The following is a 26,082-nucleotide window of genomic DNA, read 5'->3' on the forward strand; positions in this document are numbered from 1 at the left end:
ATCTTTTTCCAGTAGACTGAAAACTTTAAGATCAGTGGTTTATTTTATCTTTACATCTTCAGAACTTATATAAGGCCAAGTATATGAACGGTGCTTAGTAGATGTTTAGTAAATTAATGAGATTTTTTCCTCTAGCAAAGATAAAGGGATATGAACATTAAGCCAATGAAACCCTAAGATAATATGTGACCTGTCTTCAGTATGGTGTTTGTGCAGAGAATAATGCCACTTTCTTTATATTATTAATTGATTGATGCAGGAATAGGATCTAGTGTTAGTTTCCTAGTTATTGATTAATTCATTGCTGAGTCTTAATCTGTTTCTTCACATTGGCAGTAAAAATTACAGAATTTTAGTGAATTTTTTTGAGTGGTCACAATATTGTTGGGAAGTATCACTGCATCGTTAACCAGTACTGATGTGTTGTTTGTGTATTCAGGGGTTTCTTTTGCGGGACAGAGGATCAGATGTTGAGAGTTTGGACAAACTTATGAAAACCAAAAACATACCTGAAGCTCACCAAGATGCATTTAAAACTGGTTTTGCGGAAGGTTTTCTGAAAGCTCAAGCACTCACACAAAAAACCAATGGTAAGTTGAATTGACACCGTCCATGTTTGAGAAGAGTAACTGAAAGGAAGTCATAGTCCTACATTTAAGTTTTAAATAACTTTTCTAAGACCATCTATATTGATTAAATTCCACCATATTTGTAACTTAATCTATGTAGAAATGGAGATACTGCTGATGGTTTCCCTTTCTCAAGAGAGAAAACAAATTGGAGAACAGGAAGTGTGAATGGCTTCATAAAGGTTTTTGTTTCTTTGTTTTTTGTTTGTGTTTGTTTTTGAGACATAGTCTTGTTTCATTGCCCAAGCCAGAGTGCAGTGGTGCAATCATGGCTCATTGCATCCTTAACTTTCTGGGCCCAAGTGATCCTCTCACCTCAGCCTCCTGAGTAGCTAGGATCACAGGTGTGTGTCACCACGCCCAGCTAATTTTTGTAGAGATGGAATCTTGCCATGTTGTCCAGGCTGGTCTTGAACTCCAGGGATCAAGTGATCCTCCTGCCTTGACCTCTTAAAATGCTGGGATTACAGGCAGGAGCCACCATGCTTGGCCTTAAGTTTTTGATAATAGGGTACTTACAGGAAATCATAGCAGTTGTGAGAAAGAATGCCAGATTCCAAAATTGGATGCGATGAAATATAATTATTAACAATAACCTAATATTTGCATTTCATTGAGCTGTCATATTTCATTAATGTGATTTCATGTAAAGTTTTTTCTTTCTCTCCTAGATTCCCTAAGGCGAACCCGTCTGATTCTCTTCGTTCTGCTGCTATTCGGCATTTATGGACTTTTAAAAAACCCATTTTTATCTGGTAAAAGCATTTTATTTATCTAACTTATTTCTTATTCCTTTAAATATATGATTCCTTTTAATGCCTAATCTAACCCTTAAAGAAAGAACATATTAATGTTTATAGTTCTAGAATTAAGCTTTCATTCCTAGTAGTGGTTAGTTTCCCAGATTTTTAGAAAATGATACCTGTCCAACTATAAAATTTAAAAATTATCCTGGTCAACAGGGTGAAAGGAAAATAATTAATTTTAAAATTATGTAGAAGAATTTTATAATAGCAATACAAGCTGAAATAGTCTTCTATTTCAAAGATAAATTCAGTTTATTCATAAAATCACATTAAATGTTTCCCTTTTTTTTAGTTTGTTTATCTGAAATTAAGCAATAGTGTCAGACTTAAGTGGTTCCAATTACCTTTTCCACTACTGTGCAGTTTTCACCCTGTGTTCTCTATTCTCTTTAATATTAAGGATATGTACAGATTCTTAAAAAATACTTTGTGGGCCAAAACTATTGGTGTTCGTTCTAGGATTACTATTTTAAATTTGTTTTCCCAGCTTCTGTGTTCCTGATTTATTAAGCATTTCTTCTTAACCCCATATTTTGCCAGCTCATTTTTCAGCCTATCTTAACAGTATTTTGGGCTTCTGAGGAAATTAGAAATTGCTCAGTTTACTCATTTATAACTGCTGTAGTTTGGAAGTTTCTACCTGAGTGGGAAAGACTTAAGAAATCCTTGTAATAGTTCTCCAAAATTAATCTCAAATATTTTACTGTCCTATCAGACTTTTTCTGTCTTGCTCGTCAGACTTAATGATGTCATAATTGATAGGTCATTTGAGGGCAAGTAATAACAGTTGTCAGAGGAAGAAGACTACATGAAAAGTATAATATGTGTTAAGCCTCAATTTTTATTAATGTATGTCAGTGTTTTCTGCTAACTTTAAGGCAGTGTATTTCAAAGTGTAGGCCTGTGACCAATTAGAATAATCGAAGTGTTTGTTAAAAATGCAAATTCTCCTGGGCCCTGTGCTGTGGCCTGAGAATTAACATATTTCTCAAGTGAGTTTTATTCACACCAAAGTTTGAGAAACTTTGATTTAAGATTTCTATCATTAGATACTACAATGAGAAGTAGAAAATAATTTTTGATTTTATTAACTGAAAAGTACAAATAGGTCATTTTATTTTATTTAATTTCATTTATTTTTTTTGAGATGGAGTCTCGCTCTGTTGCCCAGGCTGGAGTGCAGTGGGGCAATCTCGGCTCGCTGCAACCTCCGCCTCCTAGGGTTCAAGCAATTCCCCTGCCTCAGCCTCCCCAGTAGCTGGAACTACAGGCTTGCGCCACTATGCCCAGCTAATTTTTTGTATTTTTAGTAGAGATGGGGTTTCACTGTGTTAGCCAAGGTGGTCTTGATCTCCTGACCTTGTGATCTGCCCGCCTCAGCCTCCCAAAGTGCTGGGATTACAGGTGTGAGCCACCACACCCAGTCTTTATTATTTTTTATTTTTTCAAGTTTATTAAGAAAGTAAAGGAATAAAAGAATGGCTACTCCATAGGCAGAGCAGCCGAAATATGTCTTTTTAATGTGAATCACTTACTCTTTGAAGATGGTTTAGAAATCCAGAAGACCAGATGGTTGTGGTGGCTCATGCCTATAATCCCAGCACTTTGAGAGGCTGAGGCGGGTGGATCACCTGAGGTCAGGAGTTCAAGACCAGCCTGACCAACATGGCAAAAACCCGTCTCCGCTAAAAATACAAAATTAGCCGGGTTTGGTGGCGCATGCCTGAAATCCCAGCTACTTGGGAGGCTGAGGCAGGAGAATCGCTTGAACCTGGGAGGTAGAGGCTGCAGTGAGCCAAGATCGTGCCACTGCACTCCAGCCTGGTAACAGAGCAAGACTCCGTCAAAAAAGAAAAAGAAAAAAAAGAAATCCAGAAGACCTAGTTTCTATTCCTCGCTCTGATTTGATATGTGAAGTTAGGTCACACAGACATTTAATTTTTCTAGGCTTTGCTTTCTTGCATCTAAAAAATAAGGTGATTGGAATGTTATTAATCTATCAAATATAAACATTTCTTTTCTTCCCTTTAGTCCGCTTCCGGACAACAACAGGGCTTGATTCTGCAGTAGATCCTGTCCAGATGAAAAATGTCACCTTTGAACATGTTAAAGGCGTAAGTTAAGAAGACTGCCTTGCCTTCTTCATACATTCTCTAATTGATACTCTATATAAGGTCGATATTTGATTCTACAATGTATTGTAGAATAGGTAAAATTGTATCCAAAAGTATTAGAAACATTAGTATTTTGGGATAAATAATAATAGCCAAGGATCAAATCTTGCTTTATGGCAGGGGATAGTATAATTTATGAAGGAGCAGCCTGGTGTAGTGGAGTGAATGTGGACTTCAGAGTCAAGCTGACTAATGTTTGAAATTCATTTTTATACTTATTAGCTATGAGACCTTGGAGAAATTACTTTAGATCCTGACAGATAATGTATGTGCTTGACACATAGTGGATATTTAATAAATGGTCCTTCTTTACCTGTACCTCTTACTGATCTTTGTAACTCCACTATCTAAAACATGTTAGACAATATATATTTCTTGAATGAATAGAATGGATAAATGCTAGTTTATAGTCGATTAATTTGTTAAATATTTAATAGTATCTATTAAGTGCTAGGCCCTATTTTAGCTGCTGGGATAGAATAAATAATCTCTGCGTTCTTAGAGTTTAAACTCTAAAAGCAGTAATTGGACACTGATAATGTCATGTAAGAAAAAGTAGAGTATGTTAAAAGAATAAAAGTGTATGGAGGAAAAAGTAGAGCAGGGTAAAGAGGATTGGGAGTTTTGAGAGAAGGCTTACAGTTTTAAATGGAGTGTTCAAGGTGCGATTGATGGAGAAGGTGACATTTGAAAGAAAATCTGAAGGAGAAGATGGAATAAACTGCATTTATCTGAGAAAGGAACATTTCTGACCAAAGGAACAGTTTGTGCAAAGGCTCTGAAGTAATAGAGTGTCTGACTTGTTCATTTTTGAAAGTAGAACTAATAGGATGTCTTATTGGAACGTAGGGTGTAAGAGAAAAGAGGAGTCAAAAAGGACCACAAGATTTTTGGTCTCAACAATTAGAAGGATAGAATTGACATTTACTGAGATTTTTGTTTTTGTTTTTGAGATGGAGTTTTGCTATTGTTGCCCAAGCTGGAGTGCAATGGCGTGATCTCGGCTCAGTGCAACCTCCACCTCCCAGGTTCAAGCGATTCTCCTGCCTCAGCCTCCAGAGTAGCTGGGATTACAGGCGCGAGCCACCACGCCCAGCTAATTTTTTGTGTTTTTAGTAGAAACAGGGTTTTACCATGTTAGCCAGGCTGGTCTCGAACTCCTGACCTCAGGTAATCTGCCTGCCTCGGCCTCCCAAAGTGCTGAGATTACAGGCGTGAGCCACCGTGCCCGGCCTTTAGTGAGGTTTTAAAAGGCTGTGAGTGGAGCAGATCTGGGGGACAAAGGTTAGAAATTTAGTTTTAGGTATGTTAAGTGTGAGAGATACAAATGAAAGTGTTGAGTAACTTGGATATACCACTTTGGAGGTATGGGAGAGGTCTGAGCTAGAATTAAAAATAGGAGATTATATTTATATGTATGTTAATTAAGTCCACATGTTTGAATGAGATCACCCAGGGAGTGAGTGTAACCAGAAGAGAGATCTAAATACTGAGTTATAGAGCACTTAAAGGTTCACAAGACAGAGAAGAGAAGCCAGGAACCAAGGTGAGAAGTAGCTGCCAGTGAGTTAGGTGAGAATGGTATCCTGGAAGAAAATATTTCTATGATGAGGGGAGTGATCAGCGATGTGAAATGTTATTAATGGGCCAAGTGAGAACTAACCATTTGATTTAGCAGTAGGTCATTGGTGTACCTGATAAAGAGCAATTTTAGTGGAGTTGCAGGGGTTAAATTCCGATTGCAGTGGGTTTACAAGAGGTGGAAAGAAATGAGATGGAATAGAGGATTACAAAGAATTCTTGGATTTTGTCTGACAGAAGAGCACAGATAATTTATCTCATAATACAAAATAAAGTTGGAATGTTGGTAAACTGTTAGATGGGGGGTTATGGAAATTGATAGAATCAAGGTCACCAGCAGAGAGAATATGGTTGGGAGAGGAGGAATGAGTGGTTAATGGAGGAAGTAAGTTGTGTAGGAATAGGAGAATGAATGGAAACGGGAAATAAAACTGTTGGGCTCACTTGAAATTTTGGATCATGAATTTATATTAAGACAAGTCAAAATGAGTGGTTTTTCTACTGATTTTTATTTTATCTTTTCCAAATGTGAATTCTGCAACTTTAGTACCACACTGTGCTCTTCTCTGTGCTTTGCCATTATATCTGCTCTATTATATTTGATTTCTGAGAACTGTAGTGGCTGGGTAATTATCTTTCAGGAGTGTTTTAGAAGAAATTCTTCCGCAGGAGAGATTTGAAGTACGTGATCTGAGGACTCTTCCAACTCTGAAGAGATTGGTTATGTTATTATTTCTGCTTTTCCTCTTTACTTATTCGTGTCTCTGTTTATACGTAACCATGTTTTTTCAACCTCGACTATTGGGGAATAAGGCATTGGGAATCATGATAGTTTTACAACCAAGTAGTTCTTTCCTTTCCTTTCCAGTTTAAATGGCTATGAACCCTGTTGGAATTGTATAAAGGGAACAATTGAGGAAGAGGTTGGTGCAGTGATTATTTGAAAACTTCAGTCATCAGTGTGGAGGGTCCGTCTCATTGTGTTTGAGGTCTGCATGCCTTTTCTAAATTGAGCCTGTATTAAGGCTGAGGTCAGACAGCATTGTTATTCTCTGCCTGTAATGTACTTACATAGTTACTGAATATACCACACTTCTTTTGGAATGAGAGAATTTTTTTTTTTTTTTTTTTTTTGAGACAGGATCTCGCTGTCTTGCCCAGGCTGGAGTGCAATGGCATGATCTTGGCTCACTGCAGCTTTGACCTTCTGGGCTCAAGTGATCCTCGTGCCTTAACCTCCCTTGTAGCTGAGACCACAGGCATGCACCACCACACTTGGCTAATTTTTTAATTTAATTTTTTTATTCTTTCTAGACAGGGTCTGGCTCTGTCACCCAGACTGAAGTGCAGTATTGTGATCTTAGCTCACAACAACCTCCTCCTCCTGGGCTCAAGCCATCCTCCCGCCTCAGCCTCTCAGGTAGCTAGGACTACAGGCATGTGCCCCTATGCCTGGCTAATTTTTGTATTTTTTTTTGTAGAGTCGGGATTTAGCTGTGTTGCCCAGGCTGGTCTTGATCTCCTGAGCTCAAATGATCCACCCATCTTTGCCTCCCAAAGTGCTGGGATTATAGGCATGAGCCACCAAGCCCAGCTGATTTATCTTTTTCTTATTCTTTTTTTGGGGGGGTGGGGGAGCGGTGTAGAGACAGAGTTTCACTTTGTTGTCCAGGCTGGTCTCAAACTCCTGAGCTCAGGCAGTCCTCCCATCTCAGCCTCACAAAGTGCTGGGGGTAATAGGCATGAGCCACCATGCCTGTCCTGCAATGTGGGGATTTCTGAGTACTAAACTAAAGCCATGCTGATGACTAAGCATAGTGAAAGTAGACAACACAATTAAGGTAGATCCTTACCAAGTTTTCCATGCTAAAATGAATCAATTTTATAATTGCTGTAAGACCTAAATTTATATAGAGCAAAGTAATTCAGTAGCATTTACTAGAACAGGTTTGCCATTAGGTAGTTCCTGTGACAAATGTTTACCAAATCTCAAAGAGCTTGTATAGGAATGTCATTTCCTTGCCTAGAATTTCTGAATATATGGGCACACTTATATATACAGCCTTAAAAATATTAATAAGGGCTTTTAATAACTTGATTCATTACCTTGATCCCATTAACTATTTTCCTTGATAGATCTTATGTTCCTCAAGTGGGAATTCTCTCGCCACAGAATTTGGAGAGAGAATATAGTTTATTTGAATATTAAATTGTTTAATCTCTTCTTTATTCCTTCAACTTGAAATTGGAATTATATCTATTATTTTGACCAAATATATTTTAGTCTTCTTTTAGTACATGGATATTATCTTTCAAGTTCTCTTTTAATAAACTAGCCAAGTCTTTTTTTAACTATAAATTTCATTGAAGTTTAACTGATTCATACAATAGTGCACAAATCCATAAATTTTCACAACGTGTCTGTGTTATAAGTACCCAGCTCAAGAAACAGAACGTTATCAGAAGCCTAGAACCTCCTTGATGCCTCCTTCTGGTTACTAACCTAGGGACAATTTCCTGTCTAATACTATATGTGAATTTTCCCTATTTTTGAATTTTAGATAAATGTAATCCATATAGAATATCCTCTTTTGTATGAGGCTTCTTTTATTCAACATGTTTGTGAGATCTATCTATGTTATTTGGAGTTGAGGTTTATTTATCCTTATTGCATAGTATCCCATTATAAGAATACTACAACACGGTGCAGTTATACTACTTTAGGGTGGACATTTGAGTTTATTTCTAGTTTTTGGTTCAAATACAACGGGTGTGACTATTCTTATACAAGTCTCTTGGTGAACATATGTACACGCTTTTCCTGGACCTAGGAGTGGACAAAGCTTTGTTTTCTATTTTTTTAAATACTCTGAAAAGAAAATGCTATGTTTTTAACCATTAACTTGATTAAAACGTTAGTACATTTTTAATTATTTAATCAGAATAACTTTAGATCATTCCAAGTCTAACAAAAAAACATAACTTTGTTCTTTAATAAGTGTAGTATTTCCTGGAAATATGTCTGGGAATTTTTCTTGAAATAATGAGTGAATCTTGACATTAATTGGACATTTTCAGAATGCCCTTTGGCATGAAGCTATGTTTCATGTTTTAGTATGCTCCTCCCTAGGTACTTTCTTTTTAACCCTGTCCAATGTACTTGACTTTTGTTTTCTCACTGAGAAAATGAAAGTTCAGAATGATTTTTTTGGGGATAGTAAGGAGACTTTGCTTAATAGGAAATAATGGTCAGGGGAAAACCCTTTGTGTGTTTTATAAGGGGCCATTTTTGTATGCTTTTTTTACTGAAACAGAGAAGGCCAGGTTAATTCCATATCCAAATTAAATTTATGATTTTCAAAAGGGAAGCCTTGATAATGTAACCAAACGTGTCCATTATCTAAAGTTATTTGGAAAATTGTGTCACTTTAGGTGGAGGAAGCTAAACAAGAATTACAGGAAGTTGTTGAATTCTTGAAAAATCCACAAAAATTTACTATTCTTGGAGGTAAACTTCCAAAAGGTAAGATATCTTTTCTTTACCATGATTTGATGGAAAAAACAAAAACAAAGAAACAAACAAAAAAAACCTATATTACTTTAATTTTAACTGATTAAAGTTTAAGTCTTAATTGCTATTTTACAAAATAGATGTTCATTCTGAACATACAATTCCACAGCCTTTTTTTTTGCCAACTGCAAGTTTTTATATACTTTCAAATTTAAAGTTAAAAGAATAGTACATAGAATGCTCCTCATACCCTTTACCTAGACTCACAAATTTTTAATATTTAGCTTCCTTTTTAGACCCAGGCTTGAGTGCAGTGATGCAATCATGGCTCGCTGTAGCCACAACCTCCCGAGTTCAGGCGGCCCGCCCAAGTAGCTGAGACCACAGGTACACACCACCATGCCGGCTAATTTTTGTATTTTTTGTAGAGATGAGGTTACTCCATGTTGCCCAGGCTGCTCTTGAACTCCTGGGCTCAAGCAATCCACTCACTTTGGCCTCCTAAAGTACTAGGACTGCAGGCATGAGCCAGCACACTCAACCTAGCTCCATTTTAAAAATCATTCACTTTGTCTCTTTATGTATATATAAATATAAAAATTATTTGTAAATAAATAAATTTTTAACTATTTGAGAGTAAATTGTAAACGTAATCACCCCTAAGTGTGTATTTCTTAAGAATAAGGATATTTTCCTACATAACTCCAGAATAATACTAAAATCAGGACATTAGCTGGGTGTAGTGGCTCACGCCTTTAATCCCAGCATTTGAGGAGGTGGAGGCGGGTGGATTACTTGAGATCAGGAGTTCAAGACCGTCTGGTCTTGAACCAGGGGCCATTGGAGTTCCAACCAGCCTGGCCAACATGGTGAAACCCTGTCTCTACTAAAAAAAAAAAAATTAGCTGGGCTTGGTGGCAGGTGCCTGTAATCCCAGCTACTTGGGAGGCTGAGGCAGGAGAATCGTTTGAACCTAGGAGGTGGAGGTTGCAGTGAGCCAAGATTGTTCCCACTGCACTCCAGTCTGGGTGACAAAGCAAGACTCTTGTCTCAAAAAAAAAAAGGACATTTAACATACATACAAAACCACTATCAAATTTAGAGTCTATATTCAGATTTCAGCATTTGTTCCAATAGTATCCTTTGTAGTGTTGCCCTGATCCCTACCCACTTCCCCAGTTCAGGACCTAATCCAGGATCACAGGTAACATTTAGGCTTTTATTGTTTGTTTTTTTTTTAATGAAACAATTCCTTAGCCTTTTGTGAGGGAGTGGAGAGAAGAGGATCTTTCATGATTTTTACAGTTGCAAAGAGTACTTGCCTAATTATTTATAGAATGTTCTCAGCTTAGCTTTGTCTGATGTTTTCTCATGGTTAACATGACTTTTAATAACTTCATAGTATCCTTCTAATTTATGGTTATATCACAATTTAACCATTTATATTGAATTTTTATATGGTTTCCAGTTTTTTTGCTATTAAGAATAGTGCTGTGTTTCATCTTAATTCAAGGCTTTGCCTGCATGCTTAATTATTTCCTTAGAATAAATTTCTAGAAATGGAATTGGTGAGTTAAAAGGATGACACTCCTTTTTAATGCTTGTTTTTATGGTGCCAACTATCTCTACTGAAAATACAGCAGTGTATGAAATTATTTGCAGTAACCTTTGCTAATTTAGGGTACATTTACTAAATCAGTGCTTAATAATGATAACTTTAGCTAATATCACTGGCAAAAGCCTTATCAACATCATGTACTTCCTGATGCTCTAGGAAGGACCCAAGTGATGGCTTATGTGGTGTCCATGCAAAAAGGAATTTAAAAAGAGCACAATTTCAATACAATCATGGGAAAACACTAGAAAAGCCCATATCAGGAGACATTCCACATACCACCTTTACATTTATTTAAACATCACAGAGTGAATGTTTAAAACTATAGAAGTATTAATAGTTACACTCTTCCTCTTTCTAATGACAAGGAGTATTTTAAATCTGTAGAAAATTTGAGTAGTATAAATTTGTAGAAAAATCTTTAGATACCAAGATGTAATCCACAGAAATTAATATGATTTAAACCAGTTAAGTATAACTAAAACGTGACAATACTAGGATAGTCTTAAAGCTATTTTTGAGCTTGAACTTTCTTTAAAATTTTTTTATGTTAAAATGCAGCAAACATGTATGTAAAGAAGTTTTGTTGCTTTTTTAATGTAATGTGTATATTTATAAAAACATATAAATCAGGCAGTTCTGTTTTTCTAACGTGAAAATCTTTGATATTATGAAAATTTGCAAACATATGGAAAACCTTGAAAGAACAGTACAATTAACATCCATATCCTATCCACTTAGACTCAACAATTGTTATCATTCTGTCATATTTGCTTTCTGTGTTATGTGTGTATTTTTCCCCCTGAACATTTGAAAGAAAACTAAACATCACCTACTTGACATCTAAAGACTTTATTGTACATCACCTAAGAATAAGGACAGTGTCCTAAATAAACATAATAACCTTATCCCACCAAAGAAAATTAACACTATTTCCTTAATATCATGTACTCTCCAGTCTTGTTTAAACGTTTTCACCAAATGTCTCTAGAATATTTCGTTCTTTATGAAAAAGCATCAAATCAAGATTCACTAATTACATTTGGTTGTTCAGTCTTTTAATCTATTTTTACATGAATTTTTATCTTATTTAGTGATAAATGGGTTTATATTTTTTTGCCTCAAGATTCTCCCTGTCATGTCTGTTGTTGATATGGAAACAATATTTATATAATACAGGAACATTACTTTTGGACAGTATTCTGAAGTGAACCATTAGCAGAGACAAGTAGTTTGCTGTGTATCAAAATATTGGTTATTGGTGTGACCTCAGCCTGAAAATTATATAAATGAATATTTATTTTATAGGTTCATATCGAGGGATTTTTTTAAAATACTTTGAATCATTCTTGTTTTCATTTTCTTTTAGGAATTCTTTTAGTTGGACCCCCAGGGACTGGAAAGACACTTCTTGCCCGAGCTGTGGCGGGAGAAGCTGATGTTCCTTTTTACTATGCTTCTGGATCTGAATTTGACGAGATGTTTGTGGGTGTGGGAGCCAGCCGTATCAGAAATCTTTTTAGTACGTTTTGATGTATCTTTCATGCAGTGCTAAATTTTGTTAAGGGAAGTGTGTATCTTACCCTTTCTTTGCTAATTACTTTTTTTCTTCCTTTTTTTAATTTCTATTTTTTGGGGCCTCTGGCTTTGCATGCTAATTAGTTTTGATTGATAGCCAAAATAGCCATTGTGGGACCTTGGTTTGGGTAACTTACTGTATGAATTATGAGAAGAGCTAGTGGAAGTGCAAGATGAAGTTGGAGGCTACCAAAAATCTCTTAGTGAGAGGCCGGGCGCAGTGGCTCACGCCTGTAATCCCAGCACTTTGGGAGGCCGAGGCGGGTGGATCACGAGGTCAGGAGATCGAGACCATCCTAGCTAACACGATGAAAGCCCATCTCTACTAAAAAAAATACAAAAAATTAGCTGGGCGTGGTGGCGGGCGCCTGTAGTCCCAGCTAGTCGGGAGGCTGAGGCAGGAGAATGGCGTGAACCCAGGAGGCAGAGCTTGCAGTGAGCCGATATCGCACCACTGCACTCCAGCCTGGGCGACAGAGTGAGACTCCGTCTCAAAAAAAAATCTCTTAAGTGTTTTTTCATTTTATTCATCAATTTTATAGTATGGAATTAAGGAGTAATTAGCTTCAAACCTGATTGTTTATGATATTTGTATAGCTAGAAAGAATGAATGCCCAACTGTTTTGTTTTATATCATTTCTTTGCTATAGTTTTTTCCCCCTGAAGCTACTATTCTTAAGTCAGTAAAAAATGACCTCCTTTTCTTCCAGTGAATATTTTTTGTTGGCTTTTGACAGTTTTATAGGATTTTAATATTTCTCTCGTTTTGTTCAATAGTGTTGACTCTTTCAGCTTATTTGAATGTTTTTTGTTTTCTTAGGGGAAGCAAAAGCGAATGCTCCTTGTGTTATATTTATTGATGAATTAGATTCTGTTGGTGGGAAGAGAATTGAATCTCCAATGCATCCATATTCAAGGCAGACCATAAATCAACTTCTTGCTGAAATGGATGGGTAATTGAGTCTTCTTTTTTCTTAGAATATGGTGATGCCTCCCAGCATTTGATATGTGTAGAATTGATCTTATGCAAATTATTTCCATAAGGCATTTCATATCTAGAGATATGAAAAATGTGATGTGTATAGCAAACAGAGTAGTCTCTCATGCAAGAACTCAAGACAAGCTTTTTCTCTCAGTATTGTATTGTTTTCATTACTAATTGGATATTTGAATATCAACTCATTTAATTTATGGTATTTCTTTTTCATTTATTGTTACACTTATGACAGAGAAACAATGATTTATGCTGAGACTAGTAGTCTATTTGAAGAAATACAGTCGTTTCTACATAATTTATGACTAACTTTGAATGTTGTGGCATATTTAAAGCTTACATCAATGTTCATAATATAAGAAGCAAGAGGTGATGTTGTTTTGAAAGAAGTATCTTAAACTCAATATTATTAAGACATTTTGAAACCACATAGGAAGCCCAGGAGCAAATAATTTGAATTGGTATACTTGAAAGTAATTTTTCAAAAATTAACCAGGCACCTAAGCTTTTTATATCAGGTTATCTTTTCCTGCATAGACCAGATAATTGTGAAGGTATGTAGTCACAGATGAACTGGTGGTTTATTATCAGTTTCTTTTCTTGGCTGTTATTTGATTAATGAAGTCGGGCATGGTGGCTCATGCCTGTAATCCCAGGACTTTTGGAAGCCAAGGTGGGAGGATTGCTTGATGCCAGGAGTTCAAAACCAGCCTGGTCAACATAGCAAGACCCTATCTCTACTAAAAATAAAAATAGTCACCGGGCACAGTAGCTCAAGTCTATAATCCTAGCACTTTGGGAGGCTGAGGCGGGTGGATCACTTGAGGTCAGGAGTTCAAGACCAACCTCGCCAACATGGTGAAACCCCGTCTAAAACTAAAACCCCGTCTAAAACTAAAAATACAAGAATTATCTGGGCGTGGTGGCAGGCGCCTGTAATCCTGGCTACTCAGGAAGCTGAGACATGAGAATTGCTTGAACCTGGGAGATGGAGGTTGCAGTGAGCGCCATTGTACTCCAGCCTGGGTGACAGTGAGACTCCGTCTCAAAAAAAAAAAAAAAAAAATAGTGGCTTATACCTAGAAATTGGGGGGGAAAGATTTAAAAATAAATAAAAAATAAAAAAATAAATTAGTCAGATATGTTGGCATGCACCTGTCATTCCAGCTACTTGAGAGGTTGAGGCAGAAGGTTCACTTCAACCCAGGAGTTGAGGCAGCAGTGAGCTATGATCATACTGGTGCGCTCAAGCCTAGGCCACAAAGCAAGTCCTAGTCTCAAAAAAAGAGAAAACAAACCAGTTTTGTGTAGAGCATTTCTATATGTGTGCTGTGCTTCAGTGTTAGTAAAAGATACTTTTTTTTTTTCCTATATAGTTTTAAACCCAATGAAGGAGTTATCATAATAGGAGCCACAAACTTCCCAGAGGCATTAGATAAGTAAGTATTAAAAGAAGATTTTTGTGAAGTACTGTTACATGCTACAAAATTATGCTGAAAGAAGTCCATTGCAAAAGATCACATCAACATTGTATGATTCCATTTATATGCAATATCCAGAATAAGCAAATTCACAGAGACAAATTGGGTTAGCGGTTACCAGAGGTTAGGGAGAATGGGGAATGGCTGTCATTGGATATGGGATTTCTTTGGGGGGGGATGGGAATATTCTAAAATTAGATTGTGGTGATGGTTGTACAATTCTGAATATATTAAAAACCACAGAAGTATCCACTTTAAATTCTGTTACGTGAATTACATCTCAATAAAACTTAAAATATTTATTTGTTATATGTCACAAAAGTTGTATGTAGAGAGGATTTTTAAAATAAATTCACTGTAGTATTATAACTAGGTTTAAAGTTACTAGGAAAAAAAATTTATTGTAGAAGTTATTCATATTTTCATTTGATCCATAGTTTGTCACTGCCTAAGACTCTAGTCTAACATTCTGTACTTAGCAGTTGAGATGGATGTGTGGTTCTCATAATAGTTTGTTGTGGAATTATTTGTTCCTGGACTGAATTACTTGCATGCTTTTGTTTCTGAGGGGTAGGCTACCTAGGTACACATGTGCATCTAAATGAACCTTTGTTCTACTTTCTGTTTATTGACACTGTTACTTGAGCCATGTTTTAAAAGGAACTATCTGAATATTTATGTACAAAACTCCATCTGCACTCTGGCTGCCACTGGCTTCCCAGTCATGTCATTAGGGTGTCAGTCCTGTTGAATTTGAGCTTAAATAGTTTATTAATTTATATTTTCCTTCTGCATTCTTCCTGTAGTGCCTTAATACGTCCTGGTCGTTTTGACATGCAAGTTACAGTTCCAAGGCCAGATGTAAAAGGTCGAACAGAAATTTTGAAATGGTATCTCAATAAAATAAAGTTTGATCAATGTAAGTCTAATTCTATCAAAACAAACATTTGTCATTTCTATAAAGTGGTAATATACCACTCACCCTGTTTGTGGTCCTTTCATGATAAATGTATTAATATTAAAAGACCAGTTCATTTTTGTCTTTTTTTTTTCCCATTAGTATGTTCATTTAAAAGTCCATTCCTTAGTGTATATACAGGAGATTCTATTGTTTTGAACCCTGATTCTAAAGAAAGGTTTTTTTAGAGTATTCAGACAGATAATATTTGAGGATATATATACACACACACACACTTTTTTAAGATGAATGTAAAATGCAAAACAATTTAAAAAAGCTGCAGAAACAGTAACTCATGATATAGTCAGTGTGGGGCCAAAAGAGAAGAAAGCAAATTATAAAACAAAACACATGGAAATTTATTACCCAATTGAGTAATAAATGAAATTATTAAAGCTGCAGTAGTTTCAGAGATAGCTGTATCAATTCATTGAACTATACATGTTTCCTATAATAAGGGCAACTTTTATGTCCAAAGTATTTCCAGATGAAATTCAGAGAAAAAAATGACTAAACTATGGCTCAGAATAGCTAGCTATTTTCTTTTTTCCCTCAGAATGTGAGGTTTTTTTTTTTATTTTTTATTTTATTTGAGACGAGAGTTTTGCCGTTTTTGCCCAGGCTGGAATGGAGTGGCACAATCTTGGCTTACTGCAACCTCCACCTCCTGGGTTCAAGTGATTCTTCTGCCTCAGCCTTCTGAATAGCTGGGATTACAGGTGCATGCCACAATGCCCAGCTAATTTTTGTATTTTTAGTAGAGATGGGGTTTCACCATGTTGGTCTGGCTGGTCTCAATTTTTGTATTTTTAGTAGAGATGGGGTTTCACCATGTTGGTCTGGCTGGTCTCGAACTCCTGTCCTCAGGTGATCTGCCTGCCTCAGCCTCCCAAAGTGCTGGGATTACAGGCATGAGCCAATGCACCCAGTCGGAATGTGAGTTCTTTGTGAAGAGCTTTCTTTTACCTGTTTTAGACTTTTAACGTTGTGTTCTCTTTTTACATTAGCTGTTGATCCAGAAATTATAGCTCGAGGTACCGTTGGCTTTTCTGGAGCAGAGTTGGAGAATCTTGTGAACCAGGCTGCATTAAAAGCAGCTGTTGATGGAAAAGAAATGGTTACCATGAAGGAGCTGGAGTTTTCCAAAGACAAAATTCTAATGGGTAGCTTTCCTTTCTTTTTTTTCTGTCTTTTACTTTTCATTGTGTTAGATAATTCATTTAGGGGCAAAGACTCTATTCAAACAACTAAAGCCATGGCTGTGTTGAATCTAATCTTACTTTAAAACTTCAGTGTCTGGGTTTTCAAGATTTGTAATAAATGATTTTACAAAATTCCCAATTTAACAGTCAAACAAATGCCATTACACTGTAACATTTTCTTGACAGTACTCTTGTCAGTGATACAGAACTGATTTTATAGTGTACCATATTTATTAGTTTTGTCTCTTTCTTAGATAAGTGATGGGAACATGAAAATATATACTTGACAACACAGTTTGGCCTCTTATGAAACAAATATATTCTAGTGGCTTATATAATTATATAGTTAAATTGGTAGTGGGGAGATGAGGCACGCATACATTTCCTCTTATCAGACATTGCTGCTAAAAAGGATAACTTTATTCTGTGCTTAATTTCGATTTTAAATCTTGGATTGGCTTAAAAGCACATTAGTTATGATATTCTTGTTAAATTGGAAGTTTATTTTATAGAAATGGAAATAAGTTTTCCCTTTTGAATTAAGATGATAGTTTTGACAGTTTTGGTTTTCAGATAAATTGTTAAAGTTTATATGTGTTACGGAATGAATTCTGCCCATTTAAAAAAACTTTTACTCTTTAGACTGGGTGTGGTGGCTCACACCTGTAATCCCAGCACTTTGGGAGGCCAAGGCAGGAGGACCGTTTGAGCCCAGAATCATTGGAGTTCAAGATCAGCTGGGCAACATAGCGAGACTCCATCTCTACCAATAATTTTAAAAATTAGCTGGGCGGGGTGGCATGTGCCTGTGGTCCCATCTACTTGGGAGTCTGAGGTGGGAGGATTGCTTAAGTCCAAGAAGTTAAAGCTACAGTGAGCCATGATCATGCCACTGTACTCCAGCCTGGGTTACAGACCCTGTTTAAAAAGAAACAAAATTACTAAAAATTACTAAAGCTAGGTGCAGTGGCACATGCCTGTAATCCCAGCACTTTGGGAAGCTGAGGTGGGCGGATTGCTTGAGGCTAAGAGTTCAAGGTTAGAGTGAGCTATAATAAGAATGACTTTAAGGAGAATGAGTTTTTTGTTTTATAATATTAATCCCATATCAGACACATTCACCTCTCAGTATCCACTGAGGGGGTGAGGATTGGTTCCAGGACCCGTGTGGATACCAAAATTCAAGGATGCTCAAGTGTCTTTTATAAAATGGTGTACTATTTGCATATACCTACATAATTCTCCTGTATACTTTAAATCATCTCTAGATTACTAATATAAATGCTCTGTAAATAGTTGTTATAATATATATTTTTTTCATTTGTATTATTTTTTATTGTTCCTCTTCCCCATACTTTTAATCCTTATTTGGTTGAATCTGTGGATGCAGAATCTGCTGATAGGAAAGGTGGAGTGTATTTGATGTGCAGACAAGAATGTGTTTTGTTGATTTAAATATACCTTTCTAATGGAGTATTTACTCAATTAAATTTATCTTAGGGCCTGAAAGAAGAAGTGTGGAAATTGATAACAAAAACAAAACCATCACAGCATATCATGAATCTGGTCATGCCATTATTGCATATTACACAAAAGATGCAATGCCTATCAACAAAGCTACAATCATGCCACGGGGGCCAACACTTGGACATGTAAGTTTTTTGTAGTGTCTCGCCCTGTCACCCAGGCTGGAGTGCAATGGCGCGATCTCAGCTCACTGCAACCTCTGCCTTCCGGATTCAAACGATTCTTTCACCTCAGCCTCCCAAGTGGCTGGGATTACAGGTGTCCACCACCACGCCCAGCTAATTTTTGTATTTTTAGTAGAGATGGGGTTTCACCATTTTGGCCAGGCTGCTCTAGAACTCCTGACCTCAGGTGATCCACCTGCCTCAGTCTCCCAAAGTGCTGGGATTACAGGCGTGAGCCACCATGGCCTGCCTAATTCTTGAATATCTAATTTCTCTGCTGCCCCAAAAGGGAAAACATTATGTTTTGTAGTAACTGATTTAGTAGTTTCTCTAAGATTTTTCTCATTTAGTACAAATTTATCAGATCTTTCAACATTGTAGACATTTAAAAAATTTCTATGCTCCTGGGGAGAAAACAGTCCTATTGCAGCATTATCCACCTATTGTTGTTGCTTTATAAAGGATTTTCTTATTCTCTATTTGCTGGTTTTTCATCAGTTCCCTGATGACCAGCTTTCAGCAACATGGTATAAAGTACTTTAGTGAGAACTAAATTATAATTCTGGTTTGTATTTTTTAATTTTGCCCAGTCTTACGGTGCTGAAATTCTGGTATTTAATGTAACTATATCAGAACTGTATCTGAATTTCTTTTTTTTTAATTTTTATTTTATATTGATGGGGTCTCACGATGTTGCCCAGGCTTGTCTCAAACTCCTAGGCTCAAGTGATCCCACCTCAGCCTCCCAAAGTGCTGAGACGACAGGTATGAGCCACTGCACCCAGCCTGTATCTGAATTTCTTTCATTACATTTTATTTTATTTTAATTTAATTTTGTTTTATTTTGTTTATTTTATTTTATTTTTGAGATGGAGTTTCACTCTTGTTGCCCAGGCTAGAGTGCAATGGCGTGATCTCAGCTCTCTGCAACCTCCATCTCCCGACTTCAAGTGAGTCTTCTGCCTCAGCCTCCCAAGTAGTTGGGATTACAGGCATGCACCACCATGCCTGCCTAATTTTGTATTTTTAGTAGAGATAGGGTTTCTCCATGTTGGTCAGGCTGGTCTCGAACTCCCAACCTCAGGTGATCCACCCACCTCGGCCTCCCAAAGTGCTGGGATTCAGGCGTAAGCCACTGCACCTAGCCTCTTTCCTTTTTATCTGACTGATTTTTAATTGTCTAGGTGTCCCTGTTACCTGAGAATGACAGATGGAATGAAACTAGAGCCCAGCTGCTTGCACAAATGGATGTTAGTATGGGAGGAAGAGTGGCAGAGGAGCTTATATTTGGAACTGACCATATTACAACAGGTTAGCTTTAAAGAATGGCTTTAGTTCAGATTACACGTGGTCTTAAAGATATTTTTAAAAATGGTATGTTTTTATTTTATTTTAGGTGCTTCCAGTGATTTTGATAATGCCACTAAAATAGCAAAGCGGATGGTTACCAAATTTGGAATGAGTGAAAAGGTAATAGATTTTTTTAATCCTTTTCATGTATCAAATTACACGTCAAGTGTTGATTTGAGAGATGGTTCTGATTATAAATTGGTAATATTCACTTTTTCTCTCTCTCACTCCAAATGGATTTGAGGCTCTTTATTCTGAACATTGTTATTCTCTGAATAAAGAAAATGGAGCCTTCTCTTAGCTGCTCAGAATGAGCTGCCCAGATAGTAACTATTACTTCATGAGTTAACTAAGTGATAAAGCAAGGTGAATTCCTTAGCTTTTCCATGTGGCATGAAAGAGCCTACTTTCTAAGTTTGGTTACTTTACTGTTTCCCTATATTTCATATTTTCATCTTGTCATTGTTCCTTGAAGCCCTACTATACTCTGTGAATTATGGATTTCTATATTTGAAGTAGCTGCCAAGGTTTTTTAAGAAAGTACTGAGAACCAGACTTAAAATGATTTTAGGCTGGGTGCTGTGGCTCACACCTGTAATCCCAGCACTTTGGGAGGCTGAGGAGACTGGATTGCTTGAGCCCAGGAGTGAGTTCTGGACCAGCCTGGGCAACATGGCATAACCCCATCTCTAAAAAAATACAAAAATTAGCCAGGTATGGTGTTGTGTACCTGTAGTCTCAGCTACCCACTGTACTCTACCCTGGGTGACAGAGCAAGACCCTGTCTCCAAAAAAAAAAGATTTTAAATGTTCTCTCTTGCTCATACTTTTACTATTTTGATATTAGTGTCTTTTTGTTTCTTTGTTTTTGAGACGGAGTCTTGCTCTGTTGCCCAGGCCGTAGTGCAGTGGCGCGATGTTGGCTTACTGCAGCTACCGCCTCCCAGGTTCAAGCGATTCTTCTGCCTCAGCCTCCAAAGTAGCTGGGATTACAGTCACCTGCCACCATGCCTTTCTAAATGTTAGTCTTTATACTTTCAGAAGAATGTGGAAATTTCTTTGCCCTCAAATGCAGTTTTTATTTTTATTTTTTTGGAGACGGAGTCTCACTCTGTCACCTAGGCTGGAGTGCAGTGGCACAATGTCAGCTTACTGCAACCACCGCCTCCTGGGTTCAAGCGATTCTCCTGCCTCAGCCTCCTGACTAGCTGTGATTACAGGCATGTGCTGCCATGCCCAGCTATTTTTTGTGTTTTTAGAAGAAATGGCGTTTCTCCATGTTTCCAGGCTGGTCTCGAACTCCTAACCTCAGGTGATCCACCTGCCTCGGCCTCCCAAAATCCTAGGATTACAGGTGTGAGCCACGATGCCCAGCCTCAAATGCAGTTTTCTATTGTACTTCTTTCTTGTCCCCCGTATATTTGTTTCCTTATATATAGGATAGTACTTTCTCTTTCAAATTTGTTGGTGTTTGGGGGTTTTCTGTTCAATTACTTTCTTCCTTTTGGTTTTAGCTTGGAGTTATGACCTACAGTGATACAGGGAAACTAAGTCCAGAAACCCAATCTGCCATCGAACAAGAAATAAGAATCCTTCTAAGGGTAATAATATTTTTTCGTGCTTATTTATTTTCTTAGGAACAATGTGCTTAAATAGTTAGGTTCTTAAAACATAATAGCTGAAGGCCCTCTGTTCACTAGAAACATCATTTTATAAAATAAAGATAATAGTCACCGTGGTGTCTGGGGAAAAAATTTAAAAATAAAGATAATAGGTGCAGCATTTCAGCAATGATTTAAATGTTATTAAGGCACCTCTCTGTTCATGAACCTGGACATGGGCTAAGAACAGTTCTATATTGCATGATTGTAAAAATTCAATTCTCAGGATGAGGGACAAAATAACTACATATTAGGTATTAGGTACAGTGTACACTATGTAGGTATGGATACACTAAAATCCCAGACTTTACCACTATACAATTCATCCATGTAACCAAAAACCACTTGTACCCCATAAGCTGTTGAAATAAAATATATCTATATATAAAATTTTATATATATATAAAATTCAATTGTACTTTAGCTGCAAAACTGTAAGAGGTAATAGAATGGGAAGAGTATTGTTTATTGAGTCTTTGACATGTATTCAACAAATAATTTTTTTTTTTTTTTTTTTTTGATATGGAGTCTTGCTCTGTTGCCCAGGCTGGAGTGCAGTGGCATGATCTCGGCTCACTGCAACCTAAGAAATAAGTTTAGTAGGTGTTTTTTTGTTTGTTTTTTGTGGGTTTTGTCTTTTTTTTTTTTAAGGGGATGGGTCTTGACTCCTGGGCTCAAGTCAGCCTCCCAAGTAGCTGGGGCTACAGGCACACACCACTGTGCCTAGCTCTATGATTTCAGTTTTTTGTTTTTGTTTTTTCTTTTTTTTTTTTTTTTTTTTTGAGACAGAGTTCCACTCTTGTTGCCCAGGCTGGAGTGCAATAGTGCTATCTTGGCTCATTGCAACTTCTGCCTTCTGGGTTCAAGTGATTCTCCTGCCTCAGCCTTCTGAGTAACTGGGATTACAGGCATGTGCCACCATGCCTGGCTAATTTTTTGTATTTTTAGTAGAGACAGGGTTTCACTATGTTGGCCAGGCTGATCTCAAACTCTTGACCTCAGGCGATCCAACCACTTCGGCCTCCCAAAGTGCTGGGATTACAGGCGTGAGCCACTGCGCCCGGCCCAATTTCAGTTTTATGTATGTTGAATTTGAGACATCTTAGTTGGAAATAGATGTAGGGACTTAGTAGAGAGATTGGTTATGTATTGCATTTGAATGTTGAAGCTACCCATTCATGAAGACAGGTCTTTTTTTTTTTTTTTTTTTTTTGGAGACAGCATCTTGCCCTGTCACCCAGGCTGGAGTGCAGTGCTGTGATCTTGGCTCATAGCAACCTCTGTCTCCCAAGCTCAAGTGATCCTCCCACCTCAGCCTCCTGAGTAGCTGGGACTATAAGCGCATGCTGCCATGCCTAGCTAATTTTGTTATTTTTTGTAGAGAGCATTTCACTATGTTACCCAGGCTGGTGTCGAATTCCTGGGCTCAAACGATCCACCTGCCTTGGCCTCCCAAAGTGCTGGGATTACAGGTGTGAGCCACCACACCCAGCCAGGCAGGTTTTAAGGGTAAGACTGACCAGCCTGGGCAACATGGCAAAACCCCATCTCTACAAAACATAGAAAAATTAGCTGGGCATGGTGGTTCATGCCTGTAGTCCCAGCTACTTGGGCTGAGGTGGGAGGATCACCTGAGTCCAGGGAGGTTGAGGCTGTAGTGAGTTGTGATTGCCTCACTTCACTCCAGCCTGAGCAACAGTGAGACAAAAAAAAAGAGAGAGAGAGAGAGCAACAGAGCTGAGTGCCAAAGTCTTTAGTGAATAAGGACTATGTTTGCACAATGAAGACGGTTGGATAGCTCCATAGTCAAATGGCCTCGACTTCAACAGAATAGGAAGAGTGCATTATGTAAGAGGGTAGGTTAGTAATGGTCTGAAAGAGGTGACGGGAACAAAGAGCTCAGCTGTTTACTGTGAAGTATCTAGGGTAAACATGACCAAATAGCACTTGAGAGGGCTTAGGGAATGCAGTCTCCACAGGAGGGACCATGGGTTTGATTATTTCAAGAAAGTAGAGGGAATGCTTTAGAGTAGTTAAGGATACAGAAAGTTTGTATGATGAAAGGGTTTAGAGAGTGTTATAGAAGAGGTGGTCTCTGCCTTCTCAGGGTTTATTCTCTTTTCCTTACTATTTATGTTATAATGCACAAATTATCTCTACTGTAGAATCAAGATTCTACATGATTTTATAAATATAAACAGATTTCATATTTTTTAGGGTACATAAAGTTTTTCTTTCTCTTCCCATTGACTGGTTTTTGCATCCCTTCATTTGCTGCTGCTTACGTATCTCCTTTTCTATTTCAGGACTCATATGAACGAGCAAAACATATCTTGAAAACTCATGCGAAGGAGCATAAGAATCTCGCAGAAGCTTTATTGACCTATGAGACTTTGGATGCCAAAGAGATTCAAATTGTTCTTGAGGGGAAAAAGTTGGAAGTGAGATGATAACTCTCTTGATATGGATGCTTGCTGGTTTTATTGCAAGAATATAAGTAGCATTGCAGTAGTCTACTTTTACAAGCTTTCCCCTCATTCTTGACGTGGTGTAATTGAAGGGTGTGAAATGCTTTGTCAATCATTTGTCACATTTATCCAGTTTTGGTTATTCTCATTATGACACCTATTGCAAATTAGCATCCCATGGCAAATATACTTTGAAAAAATAAAGAACTGTCAGGATTGAAAACAGCTCGTTTGAGGAATGTCGGTTATTAAGTTGAAAGTAACTAATGATTTTATGTTTGGTTACTCTACTAGATGTGATAAAAATTGTGCCTTTAGCCTTCTATGTACATCAGTGGAAACTTAATTAAGATGCAGTAATTATGTTCCAGATTGACCATGAATGAAATGTTTTTTAATCTAAATGTAGAGAAGTTGGGATCAAAAGCAGTCTCGGAAACACACAGCCAGGCATGTAGCCTTTTGGCATGGTGCCGTGGCTCACACCTGTAATCCCAGCACTTTGGGAGGCTGAGGCGGGTGGATCGCTTGAGGCCAGGAGTTCGAGACCAGCCTGGCCAACGTGGTGAAATGCTGTCTATAATAAAATACAAAAAAATAGGGCTGGGCGCGGTTGCTCACGCCTGTAATCCCAGCATTTTCAGAGGCCAAGGCGGGCAAATCACCTGAGGTTGAGAGTTTGAGACCAGCCTGGCCAACATGGTGAAACCCCATTTCTACTAAACATGCAAAAATTACCTGGGCATGGTGGCAGGTGCCTATAATCCCAGCTACTCTGGGGGCCAAGGCAGGAGAATTGCTTGAGCCTGGGAGAATTGCATTGAGCCGAGATCATGCCACTGCACTCCAGCCTGGGCAACAGAGCAAGACTCTGCCTCAAAAAAAAAATTAAAATAAATTTAAATACAAAAAAAAAAATAGCCAGGTGTGGTGGTGCATGCCTGGAATCCCAGCTACTTGAGAGGCTGAGGCACGAGAATTGCTTGAACCCGGGAGGTGGAGGTTGCAGTGAGCCAAGATCACAAGAGCCACTGCACTCCAGCCTGGGTGACAGAGTGAGACTCCGTCTCAAAAAAAAATTTTAAAGATTATAACCTTTCAGAAATGCTGTGTGCATTTTCATGTTCTTTTTTTGAGCATTACCATCACTCTCCCTAATGAAATGTACTTCAGAGAAGCAGTATTTTGTTAAATAAATATATAACCTCATTCTGAATGATGTCCCTCATTTTGACTATAATTATGCTTGGTTTCAAAAGCAAAATTAAACAAAAATCTGAGACCCCTCTGAAGTGAACTTTGTGTTACCCTGTGTCAGAAATGCCAAGTTGTGTTTACTTTTCATTCAGATTTTGTGAATATGAACATGCTGTTATAGGATTTACAGATGAATATTTAACTCAATAGAAAAATTATTTTAGAGCACATTGTATTGGTATTACAACCAGATTATATTCTTGACATTGACTTTATTAAAATTATCTACAATTTCCTAATAACTTAAGCTGTATATGGTCTTCATTGAAAAAAGATATTGTTACAGGAAGCCTGTTACATTATATTCTTGACCTTTTGGTTGATAATCTTAAATCTTACGTAATTTCAAACTGGCAGAAATGTTGCCAGCATAATACATGGGTCTTTCATATACCCTGCATCCAGATTTACCAATTGTTTTCATTCTGCCCGTTTTTTATTGCCCCAAACCTGTTCTGTCTCCCTCTCTGTATGTACATACATACACGTATAAAATATTGATAAAGTCTTATCTGTCTTAAATTTTTTTACATATTTGTTGAGGTATAATTTACATATGATAAAATTCATTGTAAATGTAGAGTTAAAAGATGTTGTGTGTGTAATCATCACCACAATTAGATTTTAGAACATTTCCATCACCCAAAACATTGTCATGCAAGTGTGTGGATTAATTTTTTAAGAAACTTATGAACTATTTTCAAAGTGTTCTAACTAGCAATGTAGGAGGGTTATAGTTTCTCCACATCTTTTGCAGTGCTTATAGTCTGCCTTTATAATTATGGCCATTCTAGTGGACCACTCATATCCAAATTAATCTCATCCAAGTTAGATCATTTCTCTAGTGACTTAAGATGCTGAGCATCTTCTGTGCTTATTGGCCATTTGTGTATCTTCTTTGGCGAAGTGTCTATTCAGATCTTTTACTTCCTTTTAATTGGGTTGTCTTGTTCTTACGAGTTATAAAAGATATATTCTGAATGCAAGTCCTTTATCAGATGGATCTTGATTTTTTTTTTTTTTTTTTTTTTTTTTTTGAGACGAGTCTGGCTCTGTTTCCCAGGCTGGAGTGCAGTGGCGCAATCTCGGCTCACTGCAAGCTCCACCTCCCGGGTTCACGCCATTC

At 37.4% G+C, this 26,082-nt stretch overlaps 1 protein-coding gene across 3 annotated transcripts in view; it reads left to right on the plus strand.

Annotated features, from left to right (window-relative positions):
- The window catches only part of YME1L1 (YME1 like 1 ATPase), a 45,319-nt gene extending 20,121 nt beyond the window's left edge, over positions 1-25,198 (plus strand). For 2 of the 3 annotated variants that reach the window (XM_030798888.1, XM_030798887.1), the window contains 14 exons: positions 440-590; positions 1,301-1,384; positions 3,467-3,549; positions 8,623-8,713; positions 11,686-11,838; positions 12,715-12,847; positions 14,265-14,327; positions 15,176-15,288; positions 16,335-16,490; positions 18,030-18,181; positions 19,405-19,531; positions 19,617-19,690; positions 21,085-21,171; positions 23,538-23,925. In XM_030798888.1, the coding sequence (XP_030654748.1) occupies positions 440-590; positions 1,301-1,384; positions 3,467-3,549; positions 8,623-8,713; positions 11,686-11,838; positions 12,715-12,847; positions 14,265-14,327; positions 15,176-15,288; positions 16,335-16,490; positions 18,030-18,181; positions 19,405-19,531; positions 19,617-19,690; positions 21,085-21,171; positions 23,538-23,681 (1,611 nt within the window). In that variant the 3' untranslated portion in view covers positions 23,682-23,925. Of the gene's footprint in view, positions 1-439; positions 591-1,300; positions 1,385-3,466; positions 3,550-8,622; positions 8,714-11,685; positions 11,839-12,714; positions 12,848-14,264; positions 14,328-15,175; positions 15,289-16,334; positions 16,491-18,029; positions 18,182-19,404; positions 19,532-19,616; positions 19,691-21,084; positions 21,172-23,537 lie in introns of all 3 variants that reach the window. The other variant, XM_003269388.4, reaches the window with a different exon arrangement.
- The last annotated feature ends 884 nt before the right edge of the window (positions 25,199-26,082 follow it).

The sequence above is a fragment of the Nomascus leucogenys genome, chromosome 18 (genome assembly GCF_006542625.1).
Source record: "Nomascus leucogenys isolate Asia chromosome 18, Asia_NLE_v1, whole genome shotgun sequence".
NCBI lineage: Eukaryota > Metazoa > Chordata > Mammalia > Primates > Hylobatidae > Nomascus > Nomascus leucogenys.